We start from the raw sequence: 18052 nt of genomic DNA, 5'->3' as shown, positions 1-18052 counted from the left end.
CAGCAGAATGTAGAGAAAATGGTTACAGGCTTCCTAAGTGCTTGTCCCTAATTGCAGTCACCCTCTCTGTTATCTTGTTTTTATAGCAAAATGAAATCAAGTCTGCCTTCCTTCCTTCCCCCCCCCCCAAAAAAAAAAAGAAAAAAAAAAACCAACAAAAAACCCACAACCATACAAAAACTTAACATTCATTTAGGAAAAATGCAGATTAGGGATCACAGCAGAGATTAACAGGCAGATTTCTGCATTGTATTCTGGTATGGTTTTGATACGCACTTTGTAGGAAGTATAGAATGCATTAATCCTTCCCCTTTATTGCGAAAAGAAAAAGCTCGTCAAGCAGTCTGACCTTGGTTTGTCTCAGCTTTAACCTTTCTGTCTGCATTTCAAACCGATTTATTTGTCACACCCCATGGTGGTAGGCTGCTTTTTCCTAAATCTGAGCTATAGCTTCGTATGGTGCTGTTATTTGCCATGCAATAGTTGGCAGAAAGCTTGGAGGACATTGCGCCCTCTTATAATCCCTTCCCTGCCCCAACGGTCTTTTGGTGCAATATCTTGATCAACGGGAAGTTGAAAATGATGCAGAGAACTGCAGTCATGTTCCACCAGTTTGTAACGGGTAAGGTCAAGATGTTTGATCCCCGCAGTTACAACTGTGGCAACCTCCATAGCAACTAGGAAACACAGGCAGCAAACTGCTCCTTGCATCCAACTGGCAAAAGGCAAGATTTTTGTGCTGGGACTAAATCCAAATCAACCAGACTTGGTGTTATCAATAGCCGGTAAGTTTGAAACAGTGCTCTGTTAAAGTACTTGTAATTATCCAGGAAAGAAACAACCCTCATAAAGTGTTGCAAAATTGCCTTTGTCAGTGCCCTGTTTTATACAGAAATAGGGGACCTGTTCTCAGTAGTAACAGTGCTGAAAGTGTTTAAAATGTGCTTTAAGTAGAATTGATACTTGCATTTCTTTGCACAGTATTACTGATTCCATTTTGGTTTATAATGGGGGGAGTTTGTGTACTTGTGAAATGAGTGAATATGTTGTGTTATTTGCTGACTTAAAAATACATTTTGTAGCAGTTAATCCACTCTTCTTGGTGTGTTGGGTGTGCTAGTTTTATGAAATTACATATACCTGGGAGTCCTCATTGCAGATCATCTGTCTAAGAGGCAGAATAATATTTAAATGTAATAGAGTGCTTAAACTGCATTTTGTAAAGTAAATTAGACACTTAAAATTTACAGTGTGTAATTTCCATGCAAGTTTTACCCTAAGCATGCGAAACACTTCTAAGGTATATTAAAAAAACAAAATGGAAGCTTGTGTTATCTACTACACCTTGTCAGATTACCAGAGATACCATCACGTCATCAGTCTTACTGTGACAGCCTCTGAATAGTTATCACTTGTCAAATCTGAGCATCCCATTCTTTCTCATGGCAGGCCGTAATCCTACTGTTATAAAATGTGACAGGACAGCTGAAAGATCAAAATATTTCCTGTTAATACATCACTATAAATGAAACAAATAACAGGCAACCGTAATCTAACATCATGTTCAAAACCTGTTGTGCTCACTCAGCTTGTCAGCTTCAGCTGTAGATTCTGCCTCAGCTTGTAAAATAGGGAAGGTTTGACTAGAACTGTGTACAGGAAAGCTTTAAAGGAGAGTGAAGGTATAGGAGACCTGGATGTTAAAGATGGAAACAAAAGTAGGAGGGAGCTAAAGGCTATTGCTTTCCAGAGGGTTTCTAGTTTTCTTGGGTGCTTGTGTCCCTCTACCAGGTTAGGATTTGGGTGCTTGGAAATTCCTGAAGTCAGTAATATGGGTTCATCTGACCAAATGCCAGTCTGGATATTTTGAATTGCTTGTTTTTATTTTAAAATAATTCATTACTAAAAGCTACTGGGCTCTTGAGGTACACCAGAAAGCATCTGCTTGTGTTGTAAAATGACAGTGCAACCCTAACTATTCTATGATACTATGGTTGTCTCTTTATTACCAACAGATCAGGACCGAGTCCTGCAGCCAGCTGCTTTCGCAACAATGGCCGCTTTGGAAGCGTGCCTTCCTACAGGTCGCAGGTATTGCAGTGCGATGCCAGTTCTGGACAAGTTCTCATGCTCCAGAGTCGTGCCTACTGTCAGGCCCTGCTGCAGGAGCTCTTCTGTAGTGCATCCCACCTGGATCGCCGATCCCCTCCCCCCCCAGAGGTAAAATAAAGTTCTCGTTGGAATCTGTGATTTGTTCTTTTTCATGATATCTAATAGTATAAAACAGGCTGGTGTGTCAGATGAATAAATTAGCAACTCGAATGTCACTTGAGCTTTCCCCTCCCCTGCACTGGCAGTGGTTTAGATGTTATTAACTACAGTGATTTGCTGCTCTGGAGATTATGAAAAGCAAAGCCTGAGAAAAATCTCCTGTCAAAGAAACATTTCTTTAATATTATTTGGATAAATAGAAGCATCTTGTATTAGCAACCGTCTTTTGTGAAATGTTTCTAATGCTTTGTGACAGGGGATTAGTTTTCCTGTTTTGGACTTAAACCTGTCATCAACCAGAAGCTTCATTGTTTACTTTTCTACTTTTCTGTTGTTCCCCAAATGCCTCAGTGTAAACCATCAGTTGCTGTGCTCTCGAGTGCATCTACTCTGTGCTCTGTGCTGGAAATAGCTCCTTTCTCCTAATCTTAGGGGTTGCATTGGCTGCCATGTAAAGAGCAAATGGGCTAGTGCAGGTAGTGCTGGCCCAGGATTCCAACTTACTTCCTCTAAACCCCAAACCAAAGAAATTTGGGTGAAAACAAGCACTGATGGGGTTTTTTGCCCAAGAGAAGGAATTGTCCCAAAACAAACAAGTTTTCTGTTTCTTCCCACATGCTTTGGCCTGTGGGAGTGCTACAGAAGGAGGTGGAGTGCTACAGTTCTTAAATCTTACAACATTTTCCTTTTTCCCCCTAAAAAAGCTGGTTTTCCCAGTGCTGACCCATTTTCTTCAAGGTGCCAATGGATTACCCACTGCCCCCCTTCCCCTGACCCAGCATGGAAGAGGCTGAGTTCATCAGGGAGATCCATGGGTTTAGACAGCAACATCCCTGTGTTGGTGAGAGGGGAACAAGATGGATTTTACTACCGTGGTACAGTAAAAGAGGAGGTAGAGGTGAGTGACGGTTGCTGTGTAGTAGTCGTGGTTATGTGTAATAGGGTGTCCAGTCCAGCAGTCCTCATGTACCACTTGAGTTTTGTGTATCAGTATTGATTTCAGCTGGCGCGTGAATTAGGGAGCAGATCACCAGAACAGCTGGTGCTCATGGTTGTGCTGATTCATAAAGCTTCCAATGTGCCTGATTCCCAGAAGTCTTCACCTCCTGCTGCCTGGCATGCTGGGTGAGGCTCTTGCATGCAGCACAGCCTCAGGCACCAATAAGCTGATAGTGATCAGGACCTTGCTCTTCTCAGCCTCCTTTACTGCGACCATTTCTAGGAGTAAGCAGATGTGTTTTGGGGATCCTTATCTTGTACAGAAGATGAGTGCCCCCTAAACTCCCAGTTCCTGGCAAGAGCAGTGGTGTGCACCTTGCAAGAGCAGGCCCCCTGCCAAGCTCAGACAGCGTGAGGGCTGTTGTGAGCAGTGTACCACCCAGTGTTGTGTGTAGACACATAACCACCAATAGCACAGGAAAAGCATTAGTGTTTTATGTACACACTTCCAGCTTGAGTCGGCTACAGACCAATGGCTTGGTGTCTTCAGAAATGTTAGTGAAAGCTTTAATTCATTAGTTTGTTAGCACTTCAAACTTGAACTGAAAAAAGAACCTATTCTTCCTCAAGAACAGGGAAGTACATTGTTTCGTTGTTGATGGAAGGCCTCTTGACAGGCCTTAATTGAAAATAAAATTAAAATTCCCAACCACCCCCCAAGAAGCAGAGTTAGTGTTGTATATAATGAGGAAAGGCATGACTGAAGAGCAGGTCTGAATGGCTTCACTGTCCCTTGTTACCTGGAGCAGCCAGCATGGCTTGCGAAATCCAGTTGCACTCTACCTATAGGTTTTTCTCTTGGGGAAGAAAATACAGCCTGCTTTCTGGTGAGTCTCACAGGGGTTTTCTGACTGTCTCAGTGCTGGACTAACCTCACACTATTTGGTTACTGTTTGGGCTTGTTTTGACCTAGCCATGTAGCCACCAAATGTCCTTCTGGTGAAGGTTACATGACCTGACACATTATGGACTGTTCTTCAGAGAAGCTATTATTTTGCTCCTGGTAACAGAATGAAAGAGGCATGTTCCTGGTAGAGTTTGCCAAACCACTTGTGTCACATGGAAGGCATTCAGTGTGTGTACAAAAAACAGCAAAGGATGACATCCTAGAATACGTGAACAGGACGAAGCACTCCTTACTCCCTGGAGACAAAGTGCTGGCACCCTGGGAGCCAAATATGGCCAGGTATGGCCCTGGAACTGTCCTCACAGGCATTGAGACAAGGGACCCCTTACAAGGTAAGAAAGGTGCTGCCCTCTTCTTCCTTGTCTTGCTGTGGAACATAAATGAGGCTGTCAGGATAAACTGTTGTCACTGTGCTACTGCCAGAGAAAAATCAGTGCACAGACTACAATTTAGTTTTACTTAGAGTTTGCAGGACCTAATGGGACTTGCTGATGGATATCTGTAACCTCACCAGTCTGACCCTAAGGAAGTTGTGACCCATAAAAATATCATCTTCATTGTTTGTGCTATTTCCTGTCTGCCTGGACAAGGCTGTGTCTGCCATGCGAAGGTCAGTGGCCATTCCTTGAAGGTTACAAGTGAGACAGCTCTCGGAAAGCACCTACCTGCTTGAATGCTCACATTTGTACTGAATGGTACATCTGGGATGATTTTACCACCTAAATGTAGGAGATTTTAACAGCTCATTGATTTTTCCCATGTCTAGCAGTCAAGCTCCACTGACTTACCAAAATACTATTCTTGGAGCTGATATGGAGAAAACTCCAGGAACAAACTTGCCAACTTTAAACATCTTTCCCCAATATCACAGGCTGAACATCTTCAGCTTAACTTTCAGTTTTTCCCTGTCCTTTTCCAAAGCCAAAATTAAGGAATCTGGCAGAGCTATATTAATTTTGCATTCAGTTTGTCACTCTGCGTGATTTCTTAAAGTGAAAAACATATCTGCATACATTACTTCATGCCATTTTCCTTGCCCCCTCAAAACAACATTAATTGTAACAATGTATTACAGTTCAGAGTTCCATCTTTAGGCCATTTTTCCTGATCTTCCAAAGTATACAAGGCCACCATCGGTTACAATATTTTACCAATGTTTTCTTATTTACTGAGCTCCCAGGAGACTATCCAAGTTCTTTCTAGTGTGCCAAAATGCACCCAAAAGACTCTTTTTCACGGTCTCTTCACTCTGCTGATTTTCCATTATCAATCTCACATTCACACACACACACACACACAAACGGGATGCCACAGACACCCTCCACACAGTTACAACACTTGAGACAGAGACAGAGACTAAAATTCAACCAAACAAACAACAGTTAATAACACAGTTATAACATCCTGTCACATGTACCAAAATCATTACTGTAACAAGCCACAAAATAAGATGAATACCAGTAGAATCAAAAGCAATACATCCTAACCCCTATGGCTCAGACCATATTGTGACATTAATAGGGGGGTTTCCTTGAACCCTTTATAGTTGACCAGCCTGTCAGTGTCCCAAGAAGGATAAGACCCTTGTGCCTGACCAGCCTGTCTGCGTCCCACTCTGGGACGTACTGGACAGCCCACTGTATCGGAGGGTGATTCGACTAACCTATTCAGGGACCCCGCTGACAGCATCACGGAATCAAATCCCTTATGGGCTGTTGATAGCACACTGGACCCAAAATCGTTTCCACAAGACACCCCCTGTGTCTTGTAGGACCCAAACCACAAGATGCCCCCTGCTTAGTTATAACAGTCTGTCACTGATACCAAAATCACAAGACCAAAATCCTTAATGTAACAAGCCACAAAATAAATGCCAACAAGATCCAAAACCTTTTCTACAAGACACCCCCTGCGTCTTGCAGGACCCAAACCACAAGATGCCCCCTGCTTCTTGTGGGTGTTATACCAAACGGACGCTAGCAGCTGGGTACGCCTTTACCTATGAGATTTCCTATCTCGATTTATGAAGGCTTCCAAACCATGCGTACGCTTACCAAACCAATTTACCAAACCAATTTACCAAACCGAGATGCCTCCTGCACCTTACAAACTGTATAAAAGCAAAGAATACCTTTTATGAGATGGTCCTTGTCTGCTCCCGCAGCTATCCAAATGAGACGAGGGGTCCCTCCGGGAAAAATTCCCGAGGGCCCTAGGGAGCCCTGTCCTCAGCGGGTCCTGCAGCCGAGCAGACAGGGTCCCATCTGGGGTGCCAAACTGATATGGAGAAAACTCCAGGAACAAACTTGCCAACAAAGTTTTCAAGCTGACAAGCAGGTATTCTTTATTGCGGCGCCGGGAGACACGGGGGATAGCTCCTCCTAACGTGTGTCTCCCCATTGCCACACAAGCCGTCCTTTTATAGCCACTGGGCATACGTACATATTCATGAGGCTACGTATGGATTACATAATTTTCCAGAAAGTTCCCCGCATGCGTACAGAATTGTGGTGGTGGTCTCTGAGGGTCGTTTACTTCTTCCAACAATCTTCATCACTTCTGGCAGCCTTTGAAGCATGCGCAGTAGATGTTCATACCAGTTTAATTGTTTTGTTAGCACCAGAGACATAATAATCCTCCTATCCTCCTACTTATCAGTTAGTTTAACTGTAGCCCATCCTGGACACCTGCGGTTCCCAGATACTCCTTATCCCTGTGTCCTGTTCTTCTAGACTGTTTTTCTTAAACTATGTCACAACTATAACGATTTATCTTGTGAGAATTCTCAGTATGTTCTCTAGCTGTACTCTATTTTTTTCCTCTATGTATCATGCACCTCAGTAATTTTCCATTGCTACTGTTACAAAGCCATCAAACTTAACATTACTTCAATCTAATTCTAAAGGTTTCTGTATTCCATTTTGTGATTTTGTGCCCCCTTGTTTCAGAGCATTACTGCTAACTTTGGCAGTAACAACAAAAGTTACTCAGTCAACTTTTTCTTGTTCATCTGATGGCAAATTGGAAGGAAAGATACTGCCAGGCTTGCTGTTGCACCAACAGTGTCATAGCTGCCTGCTACCATGACTTTATGGTGAAGTGTTACAGAGAGGTAGTTGATCCTACTGCTTAACAGGAGTAGAAAGTGCATAAAGCTGCAAAGCCTGATCTTTGTATGGGCACTACCCAGGCAGGTTGCCCGCTTATGGCTGCTTACGTTTTTCCTCAACAGCCTCAGAAGATGAAGGAATTATGGTCCACTTCTGGAATGACAAGAAAGTCAAGCTCCCGCGAGGTGTGGCTCTCTGGATCCCTCCTAGCCTGTGGGAAAGGATTGTAGAGATGATCCATATGCCCTTCACCAGCAGGGTGAAGCCCAGAGAAATTCCAGAGACTAACTGTTGTATTTGTTCCTACAGTCCTAAAACAGCCCTGATTCCCATTTGTGCTGTACATAGCCTTGCCAAGCACTGCTTGCTCTGCTCACCCTGCTGGCCGTGTTTCCACTTTCACTGTGATTGTATAAGCTGTTTGTCAGCACATGTAAGCATCTGCAGCTGTCATCCTCATGTCAGTGCCTGGTGGCCTCTTCCATCCAGGCATCTGGTATTTCAAAGTGAAACAGAAGAGGTAGAGTCCAGCAGTCAGCCCCCTCCATGCCTTCTAGAACCAAAAAGCCCAAAACCAGAAGCAGCAGCTGCTGTGGCACCATCTTCTGCCTCTTCTGATTCAGAGTGGGACCTGGAGCCATTCACCACTCAGAATACTGTGGTGGACAGTGCTGTTAACACAGGCTTCGGCTGTCTTGAGAAGCTCAGGCTAAAGGATTCTGCAAGACCTGAGTGGAAATACTGGAAAAGAAGCCACCACAAGTCCCATCCCAGTAACTCAGGTACTTTTTGACACCCTCACAGGCAAGCAGCAGTCAGAGGGGAGAAAAACCCAAAATGTGTTCTGGTCTTCTGAGCAGTTACTTAGCCTTTAGCTTATTGGTATAAATGCTGTAAATTTAGCAGTCTCTAACACAATAATTCCCCCTCCTCAATATTTCTGCTGCCTCATCTTGCATGCTAGCTCTCCTTTTAGCATATAATCCAATGGAAAACTACCAGAACATGAATTTCAGTTAGAAGCTGTCCTGGGTTCAGCAGTAGCAGTCATTTTTCTCCTTCTTAGTAGCTGGTGCAGCTCTGTGTTTTTGACTTTCGGCCTGGGAAACAGTGCTGATAACACCCATGGTTTTAGCTGCTGCTCTAATGTTTAGTCTGACCAAGGACTTTCTGAGCCTCATGCTCTGCCAGGGAGGAGGGGAAGTTGGGAGGAAGCAGAGACAGGACACCTGACCCAAACTGACCAAAGAGGTATTCCATACCACAGCACGTCATGCCCAGGATGTAGAACAAGGGGCTAGATCACTGCCGGGGTCGGGCTGGGTATTATTGGTCGGCGGGTGGCGAGGTGCTGTATTCTCTTCACTTGTTATTTCCTTTATCATTATTATTATTATTGGTAGTAGCAGTAGTGATTTGTGTTATACCTTAGTTACTGGACTGTTCTTATCTCAACCTGTGGGAGTTACATTCTTTCAATTCTCTTTCCCATCCCTCCGGGAGCCAGGGGAAGGAAAGCCGGGAAGTGAGATTGCGACTGCGTGATTTACAGCCGAGCTTAAACCATGACAGAAGCATAGATATCCCTCTCTGAGTTTGTTCCCCATCATTTCCCTACACTTTGTATGATGCTGACATCTTCATTAACCTTTACTAGTACATGCAGAATAACCTTTTAAGCTTAAAGTGCATTTCCCTCTCTTTTGAAATTAATGTTTCCCTATTTCAGTTCTGTTTTCATTCTCAGATACAATTTTATTCCTTCCCAGGACTCGTCAGTTGCAGCAGCACATGTGCAAAGAGCAAGCTGGAACCCAAAGACATCTCTACTGGGGACATGTTCAGTGTTGCCTCTACTAATCATAGTGCAATGTTTGAAATCATAGAGCAGTCTTCCAGAGGGCAAGTCACAATGAAAGAAATCTTAAGAGACCAAGACTTCAAGCTGTCAATGGAGGTAAGGTAATCTGTATTAATACTGGATTTATGTAAACACATGTTTGAATGGAAGAAATATTCTTGTTAACGGTCTGAAAGTTGGTTTTTAACTGCTAAAGGCCATCTACCAGTTTTGTGATAAGCAGGACACTTCTCCACTAATAGAAACAAAAGGAAGGTCCCAAAACCCTAAGGAAGGGCTGAAGCCTACTTGGTAAAATGCAAAAGATTATGTTGGTAACTATGTGAGCATTCAGTAATGCAGATTTCAATTCAGAAACCTGCCAAATGCCCATTGACAATATCATCCCAACGGAGTCCTGTGTAAGTAGGGGCCTACATGAGTGGCCTTGGGAATGGACAAATATGAGTGTCAGCAGCAATAAAACAAAAGAAAAGATTCAATGTGGAAAGGTACTGGGCTCTGCCTGTCAGACTCTGATAGTCACAATCTCAGTCTCTGAAAGATAAAACCAGTTTGTTTTGTTTTTTAATAAGCAGCCTTTATTGAATATCTTTTCTTACTGCGTCACAAGAAGCAAGCAGTTTAAACAGCAGATCCCTACCATGAAGCTAGGGGATGCAGAGAAAGCAAACTATGTAACAGCTGGGAACAAAGACAACCACCAGATTTTTAGGCCTGGTTGCTGTTGGCCATGGTCCCCTTCTGCTTTAGAAAATTGGGGAAAAACAGCCCAAACCAGAATATGAATGCCAAAGAAAGCAAGCACAGAAAAGGGGAAGAAAAAAGCTTGCAGGAAGAAGGGGAAGACAAAAGAGAAGTGTAGGATGTACAGAAACACCTTTCTGCACAAGAGCAACAGGAGTACCATTAAGAAATTATATATTAAAAAAATCAAATATTAGCTTCTCTGTAGCTTCATGCTTGCTACTGTGAGCTTACTGCAGAATAAAACATGCTAAACTTCCATGATTTTCTTTAAAAGATTAATGTGTTGTGTTAGTGAGCAGAGAATGTACTGGAATGTATCTTATATGCATTCATTTTAAGCAGTTGCCTATGGACTATATGCCATACTATATATGCCTATGCCATACTAACTGTATGGTTCTACTTTACTATTTCAATCATCATAGTTCCACACCTTTGTAATTGATTTCCTAAGAATTTTTAGGCCAGTGTGGAGCTCCAGTGCATGAAAGTGACAAGCTTTGCTTCTTGGTAAAACTGAAAGAAACTGGAGTGGTTTTATTCTAGCCACAGATAGGCTGCATGAATCACAGTAGTGGGCTCAATGTGGTAATACAGAGTATGACACACTTTTATTCCTGTAAAATAGCCCTTGGTGTTTTTAAACCCAGAAGACACATTGCTACTCTTTGAGATGGCTGAAGCAGTTTTAACGTATAATACAGACTGTATCAGAAGTAACTCACAGAAAGAAGTGAAGCTAGACAGCAGGCTTCCCAGAGATGTTCTCTGTGGGGTTACTATCCTCCTGCTCTAGTCACCAAAAATCCTCCTAATTTCTAAAGGAGCAAAGTTTTTGATCAAAGCCTAGCACCTTATGAAAATCCTTTGGTCTCTTCTGTGTTTCAGCAGTAGTCTGTACTAGCACAGAAATGATAGCATTATTAAAGCTGCATGAGGCAGAGGTACCTATCTTACAGCAGCAGTTACAAAGACACCGATGCTTTTTCTTTTTTAGACTAGACTTCCAAAGGATCTGTTTTCTGTCCGCCAGGAAGAAGGTTTTGAGGCATCAGAAAAACAAAGATATAAAACAGCAAGAAAGAAAATAGAGTTGGATGATAAACATAAAGCAACCTACATACAAGATGACAAACTTGACAATGCAAACCATGTCAGAAGAGAACAGACAGAAAAATCAGTAAAGAGCTCATTTGCAACAGAACAGAGACACAATCAGCCAGAACTCAATAAAAGTACAACTGATGAAGCTCGGAAGCTGAAATCTCACGTAAACTGCTTATACTAGATCAGTGTAGCATTTATTAATCAAGTCAGATTCTAATTCGGGTACTGTGTCTGTAGACTATGAATAACTGTAAAATTTTAATATCTGAGAAAGTCTATATCTACACACACTGTATGTGTGGAATACTGTAATTTCATCATCCTCATTCTTTACTCCAAGGTACTGAATGAAATTCCTAATTATTTGGACTTGACTTTACAATTCTAGAGAGATCAGGTAAACTAGTGTGAGAGCTGAGACCCTGAACAGATGCACAGCAAGGTCTAATAAACCTCCAATTTGTCTACAGTTCTCTGGAGTCAGCCAGAGGAATTCAGCATAGCGATTTCTTCTTGTAGAAAGCCAGAAGAAATGAAGAAACAATAAAAGCTGACAGCTGAAAATATTTTTTTCAATATTAAAGCACAAAAGAAAGTAGCCAGAGGGTAAAGGACCTGCTACTGTAGATACAAACAACAAAATGCTTAGAGATCTAGCATACAAGTTGGTGAATTTTATATTCCCATGAAAATTAATTGAAACCTGAATACCATCAGCTACAAAAAGATTACAGATATATACAGATCGTGTCACTAATTATGATTGTGAAATCTGATCCTTCAGAAGAGTTAAGCATCCAGGGAGTCTTGTTAGTATGAGACTCCTCATGTTTAAAGTGTATGAACTTGGCCATAAGCTGCAGCATGCAGTGGCTCAGCGCTACCTATACTGTACACCTAATGCATACTCAAGCACCTTTCTGAGTTGGGGGGGTCCTAGATAGTGAATCTCATTTGCATTTTATTTCTTTATCATAATAATAAAATTACAGATAGGAGAGATGCATTGTGAGCCAGCTGCTCTACAATCAGCACCAGCCCACAGAAGTTGATGCACATCCATATTCATACCACATGGATTATCTTTTCTGTGGTCAGAAATATGACATAGACATTCTGCCTGAGGATAATATTAAAGAAGCTGTCACCATAAAGACTAAATAATGTATTTTATTCCACTGATTGTATCTTTAATTGTTTAAAACATAAGAACCTAGAATTACAAGTCACATAATTAGATTTAAGGCACACAATGTACAAATATCTATCAAATCAGTGTACAAAGTGGGCTGCGTAAGATTGCATTAAGTAGAAAACAAATACACAGGTCATAAAAATGGAGTTGCAAAGACGAGGATACTATTAAAGTGCTAACAAGAAAAATATATTCATAGTTCATTACATGCATTAAAACAGTCTCATATTTTATTCCTGTGATTGCCAAGGAACAACAAATGTCATAGAACAAAAGTTAAATCAATACTTTGCCCTGCATGGACATCCACCATGTGGGTTTGTTGCACCATGTCTTCTGAGGTTGCTGTGACAGAATAGAAGCCAGGAGAAACTTCAATGTAGATGTCTTCAGAACCTTGTCTGGCCTTTGGAGACAGGGAGGAAATAAGTTTCATTACTGTTTAGTCATCTAAGATTTCTTATGAAAATATACATTTTTATTTTGGGTAAAAAAAATTACATTTCAGCTGCTATGTAAATATACTAAGATTTTTCAGAATATACAGGCACCATGGACAGAACTGTAAAATTTTTTTGTCAATACAGAAATTGGCAAGTACCATGCTCAAAGTATTTTATCTAATGTTTCAGTCAGTAGAATAAGCAACATGCTGTAATCTCTGCCCACAAAACTGACAGTTGCCAGCCTAAATGGTTTTGTACATAAACCTGGAACATAATCCCTACAAGGGTGCTCCCACTAATGTGTACAGTGGTACGGAGTCCATGTTTCTTATCTTTTGTGGCTCAGAAGTTCCTGAAATTGATTTGGTGGGGTGTTAGGCTTTGAAAAATAAAGTTTTCCTCTCCTTGAGGAACAGGAGTCTTCAGAGGGACTGTACGAGGGCCAGCCGTAACTGGCTAAGCAATCGCTGTGTGCCCTGCTGCGTGCCTTTCCTCAGCACAGGGAATGTGTCAGGAGCACAAATGAGGTGAGACTGGAGAACTGTTGGATTATTTCTGCCGATACAATTCACAAGAGCCTAAAGATTAATCATGGTGTTTGACATTCTGTACCAGTCCAAGGTGTCAAGTAGAGTCTTAACTGGTTATGTGCCAGAATGCCACAATCTGGTTTGTAATTAATTGTGAGAGTGTCTGTATGCCCATTTTACTGCCCATCTATAGGATTGTGAGTCCACCACTGGTTAATATTCTATGCCATCGCAAAGTTCACTCACCTGATCACAAATTTTAACCAGCTTGATGCAAACTAATAAAAAAAAGGGCTATAGCTCAATTTAAAAACAAAGTATTGTATGAACTTACACATTGCTGGCAAGTTTGAGCTTGACTGGGTGGTACAGAGGCTTCAGCCCTCTGCAAAGAAAAAGGTACTGTTTTCTAATGATAAAACATAAAAGGCAAATTCAATCACTAAGAGAGGGGATGCTTCATGTCCATGAAATTTTCCTCTCCACGAAAGGATTGATATGACACTGACTGATGCCACCAAAGGTTATTCTGCCTCCCCCCTCCCTCACCAGAAGTTTCAGATCAGTTCAAGTTTTCACATGCCCCTAATGTGGAACCACATACAGTAGTGTAAACAAATGTCAAATGTATTAGATGGACAACAATAGTCCCATGGCAAGGGAAGGAATAACCTTTAATCAAAACCCAAAACACCTACTTACCTTTTCTTCAGAGGACTCCAGCTCTCTTTTCCCTGCTTGCCTGGCATGGTATCTACAGATGTGTTTGATTTCATGCTTTTTGCATGTACAGGTTGGCATAGAGCTATAATACTTCTGGACAACAACAGAAACAGAAAATAAGTAGATAAGCATCAAAGCCATGCTCACAACTACTGCAGATTTACAAATGAAAATGGAACTGCACAGCTACTGACTTTCTGTATTAATTGGATGGTTTGTCCTTGTGTGAGGATGAAAATAATGCCTGGATGTCTGCAGGACATCTGCCTTCTGGTACAAAACTGTCAGCTCTGATTTTGGATGCCTGTCTCCCAACACAATATACGGGAACTATCTGAAACCTCAGAACAGGATAAAACAAACAAAAGGAATGTTCAGAAACATCTGCCTGATCAGGCTCTTCAAGAAAAATTCTGGTGGAAGAAGTCACAGTTTATGGGTCTTATGTGTATGGAAGCTAGGTGCCTTGCACAGGTGCCTAGTCGCTGAAGACTGGTTCCGCAGGGCACATGCAAGAGCAGTACTCTAGAAGAAAACCAAGCTGATACTGAAACAATGCATTGGTAAAAAAAGCTGAAGTGTCTTCAAGGCATACCATACCAGTAGCATAGTGGTTTTGTGAGCTGTATTTAAGTCACCAGCAGCCCTTTCCTGGCTCCACAGTAAAGGTACTTGAGTATTACCCACTGCAAATTAAATCATAGAATCATAGAATAGTTACGGTTGGAAAGGACCTTAGGATCATATAGTTCCAACCCCCCTGCCATGGGCAGGGACACTCACACTAAACGATCTCACCCAAGGCTTTGTCCAGCCTGGCCTTGAAGAGAGCCAGGGACAGAGCATTCACAACCTCCCTGGGCAACCCATTCCAGTGCCTCACTGGAACGAGGCACAGGAAATATCTAAGTACAGCTCTGCTGCCATCTGTTGTCACCAAAAATCTCCTCACAGGGTTACTTTTTTGATCACAGGGACCAAAAAGTTCCAAAATATCTATTTTATTTCACTTATATTGTCATTGTCTCTGATTGTCAATACTAAATTTAACAAAAATAAGGCAAATAGCAATTGTTATTTCCAAATCCACTCCTTGATGTTACGCATACATCAACAGATGTGGTTGCTTGTATTGTGGTTTACTGTGGAGCTGTGTCCCAAAACATATCAATACTCTGACCTATTGCATAATGCTTCACAGAGCATTTCTATATCACAGGAAGTGAGCTGGATTCTTTTACATGATGTCACAGAGCAAAGAAATGAATTCAAACATTTGGTAAGAAGCGTAGGTAAACTTTGGTCCCTTAGTAACTCTTAAGCAACTCAAATCACAAATTTAATTGTTTGCACTTAAGTACTTAAATGGTTATATTCAGCTGTGGATTTTTATTTGCACTTTGTAAACTTTACTCATGAACTTGTGGATCTGAGAATTCCCTTCTCCTCCCCCCTTTATAGCTTTTCTTTACGGAAGATGACTGAAGCAATATTGTCTTGTCTGATGCCTAGATACAAGTCATCCACTGCTTGTTCAGCTCTCGTACTTCTAAAAGGGCATAGGATAAGTCTCTATACACCTCTATTTTTGTTTAATTTTGTGTGAAACTATTCTGCCCCAATTGTTTTAGGATTAACTGGTTACTGTGTATGTACTGCTTCAAAATTATAAAGGAGTTGCTTAAGAGCTAATCGTCTCTGTGTTTAATTTAATTGAAGGCTTAGCCTCTGTTATTAACTCTGCAGACAATGAGATCTCTGCTGCATTACGATAACGGATCCCGAAGGGCATAAACAATGATGATAGAGTCTTCAGAGGCTTTAATGCAGTAGCTGGGCTGCAGGGCTGCGCTCATAACAACGAGCTGGCAGAGATAGGCTCCCAGTCCGTCTGCTCAGAAGAGTTATGACATCCGGCAGGCAGAACCAACATGAAAGCAGTGGAGCTGTGCATCTGCATGCTATACCTCTCGTGTTTCTACTGTGATAAGTTTCTACTTACTACAAAGATACAGCGCTGCTCTCATTATCCAACAGCAACATCCCAGCCTGAGTTTGCTTAAACAACATGGGGAAGGTTAAAGTTAAGTTTAGAGCAAATGTGTGACATGAAGCAATGTCTTTGCTCAGGATTCAAACTCTGGCTTACTTCTGCCACCCAAAATGCACTGACTCTATTAGCCAGCATGAACAGTTTGCACTGGTGTAGTGAAAGCAAAGGCTTACCCTGTGGTTATGCCACTCCACAGCACAGGTGCCTGGCAGCACTGGAAACAATCCTGTACACTGTGACACAGCCCTGCAATGGCTGGCACAATGTAACCTGTGATGTCTCTTTAACCATATTGCCTTGCCACCAGGGAAGTGGAGAAACCCTCTGCTACAACTGACCAGCCTGATGGTACTATGGAAAATGGCAACTGTGGTGTTTTATTATCTAAGATGGTACCAGTTGGTCAGTATAACCCTGCTGAAACCTACCATGTCGCCTACCCCATGATGGCAAATGCCCCACATTTCATCATCGTCACAGGCTCACTGGCTAAGCTCTTGCCACGCAGTGAGCAAAACTGAAATCTAATTTTTGCAGTTTTAGCAGGAGTAATACAAACAGGCCTCTGCCTGGCACAGCATAAGCATTCCCCTTTGCATGGGTTTCAGGGTAAAATCTCACCTCACATTCCTTTGAGGCTTGATTCATCAAGTTCACAATTGAAGCGAAAGCTGCATTGAGACGTTCTGAATCTTCTTCCTGCAATTAAAGTAATCTTTAGTAACTCATAACATGATGTTCATTGCTTAGAGTTAGACAGTGTCAGGTGTCCAGGAGGTTCCTTGACTGTGTGGAAGACAACTTCCTCCTGCAAGTAACAGAGGAGCCAACAAGGAGAGGTGCCGTGCTTGACCTCGTGCTCACCAACAGGGAAGGGCTTGTTGGAAATGTGACACTCCAGGGCAGCCTTGGTTGCAGTGATCATGAGTTTGAGATCCTCAGGACAGTGAGAAGAGCGTGCAGCAAGCTCACTGCCCTGGACTTCAAAAGAGCAGACTTTGGCCTCTTCAGGAACCTGCTTAGTAAGGTTCCATGGGATGTAGCCCTAGAGGGCAGGGGGGGCCAAGACTGTCGGTTGATATTCAAGGATCGCCTGCTTACAAGCTCAGGAGTGTTGCATCCCAACTAGAAGGAAGTGCAGCAGGAGGGCCAGGAGACCTCCTTGGATGGATAAGGAGCTGCTAAGGAAACTTCAAGGGAAAAAAGAGGCTTATAAAAGGTGGAATCAAGGACAGGCAGCCTGGGAAGACTACAGGGATGTTGTCCCGGAAGCTAGCGACAAGGTTAGGAAAGCTAAGGCCCAGTTAGAATTAAACTTGGCTAGGGATGTTAAAGATAACAGGAAAGGATTCTGTAAGTACATTGCAAATAAAAGAGACTAGGGACAGTGTGGGCCCTCTCTGGAAACTATCAGGGAACTGGCTACCCTGGATTTGGAGAAGGCTGAGGTTCTGAATGACTTCTTTGCCTCGGTCTTCACTGGCAAATGCTTTGACCACACCACCCAAGTCTTGGAAGGCAGACGCAGGGACTGTGAGAATGAAGACCTTGCGCCCACTGTAGGAGAGGATCTGGCTCGAGACCATCTTAAGAACCTGAACATGCACAAGTCCATGGGACCTGATGAAATCCATCCGCAGATCCTGAAGGAGCTGGTGAATGAAGTTGCTAAGACACTGTCCATCATATTTGAAAGATCATGGCAGTCAGGTGAAGTTCCCGACGACTTGAAAAAGGGAAATATAACCCCCATTTTCAAGAAGGGGAAAATGGATGAGCCAGGGAACTACAGACCTGTCAGTCTCACCTCTGTGCCTGGCAAAATCTTGGAGCAGATTCTCCTGGAAGGCATATGAAAAACAAGGTGCTTGGTGACAGCCAGCATGGCTTCACTAAGGGGAAATCCTGCCTGACCAACTTGGTGGCCTTCTATGATGGGGCTACAGAACTGATAGACAGGGGTAGTGCAGTTGATGTCATCTACCTGGACTTGTGGAAAGCGTTCAACACTGTCCCACACAACATCCTTGTCTCTAAATTGGAGAGACATCAATTTGATGGATGGACCACTCAGTGGATAAGGAACGGGCTGGATGGCTG

The 18052-nt window shown here is 42.5% G+C and overlaps 3 protein-coding genes across 3 annotated transcripts in view; 2 read left to right on the top strand and 1 right to left on the bottom strand.

Moving 5' to 3' along the window:
- Positions 1-18052, top strand: part of RPL27A (ribosomal protein L27a) — a 231101-nt gene that overhangs the window by 22746 nt on the left and 190303 nt on the right. The gene's annotated exons all lie outside the window — the stretch shown is intronic.
- CUNH11orf16 (chromosome unknown C11orf16 homolog) lies at positions 599-11191 on the top strand. The gene is made up of 7 exons (XM_057418277.1): positions 599-785; positions 2016-2220; positions 3010-3169; positions 4281-4509; positions 7410-8069; positions 9057-9244; positions 10896-11191. The coding sequence occupies exons 2-7, from the start codon at positions 2054-2056 to the stop codon at positions 11184-11186; spliced, it is 1695 nt and encodes a 564-aa protein (XP_057274260.1). The 5' UTR covers positions 599-785; positions 2016-2053; the 3' UTR covers positions 11187-11191.
- Positions 12158-16858, bottom strand: AKIP1 (A-kinase interacting protein 1). Its single transcript, XM_057418286.1, has 4 exons — positions 16574-16858; positions 13879-13992; positions 13511-13561; positions 12158-12606 (listed from the first exon to the last, which is right to left on the bottom strand). Exons 1-4 carry the CDS (start codon positions 16598-16600, stop codon positions 12463-12465), a joined length of 336 nt encoding a protein of 111 aa, XP_057274269.1. The 5' UTR covers positions 16601-16858; the 3' UTR covers positions 12158-12462.

Source organism: Pezoporus wallicus, unplaced genomic scaffold (assembly GCF_028554395.1).
Source record: "Pezoporus wallicus isolate ANWC-B61680 ecotype Strahan unplaced genomic scaffold, APGP_CSIRO_Pwel_v1 contig_2025, whole genome shotgun sequence".
Lineage (NCBI taxonomy): Eukaryota > Metazoa > Chordata > Aves > Psittaciformes > Psittacidae > Pezoporus > Pezoporus wallicus.
This window is presented reverse-complemented; position numbering and strand designations above follow the sequence as displayed.

Bases quoted from the DNA above. Each gene is read 5' to 3' on its own strand.
- CUNH11orf16 (XM_057418277.1), top strand. From the start codon at position 2,054: ATGGCCGCTTTGGAAGCGTGCCTTCCTACAGGTCGCAGGTATTGCAGT. The intron at 2,221-3,009 runs GTAAAATAAAGT...ATTTTCTTCAAG, and splicing joins GATCCCCTCCCCCCCCAGAG to GTGCCAATGGATTACCCACT. The intron at 3,170-4,280 runs GTGAGTGACGGT...TCCTGGTAACAG, and splicing joins CAGTAAAAGAGGAGGTAGAG to AATGAAAGAGGCATGTTCCT.
- AKIP1 (XM_057418286.1), bottom strand. From the start codon at position 16,600: ATGAATCAAGCCTCAAAGGAATGTGAG. The intron at 13,993-16,573 runs GTGAGATTTTAC...GTTGTTGTCCAG, and splicing joins AAGCCTCAAAGGAATGTGAG to AAGTATTATAGCTCTATGCC. The intron at 13,562-13,878 runs GTAAGTAGGTGT...TTTTCTTTGCAG, and splicing joins TGGAGTCCTCTGAAGAAAAG to AGGGCTGAAGCCTCTGTACC.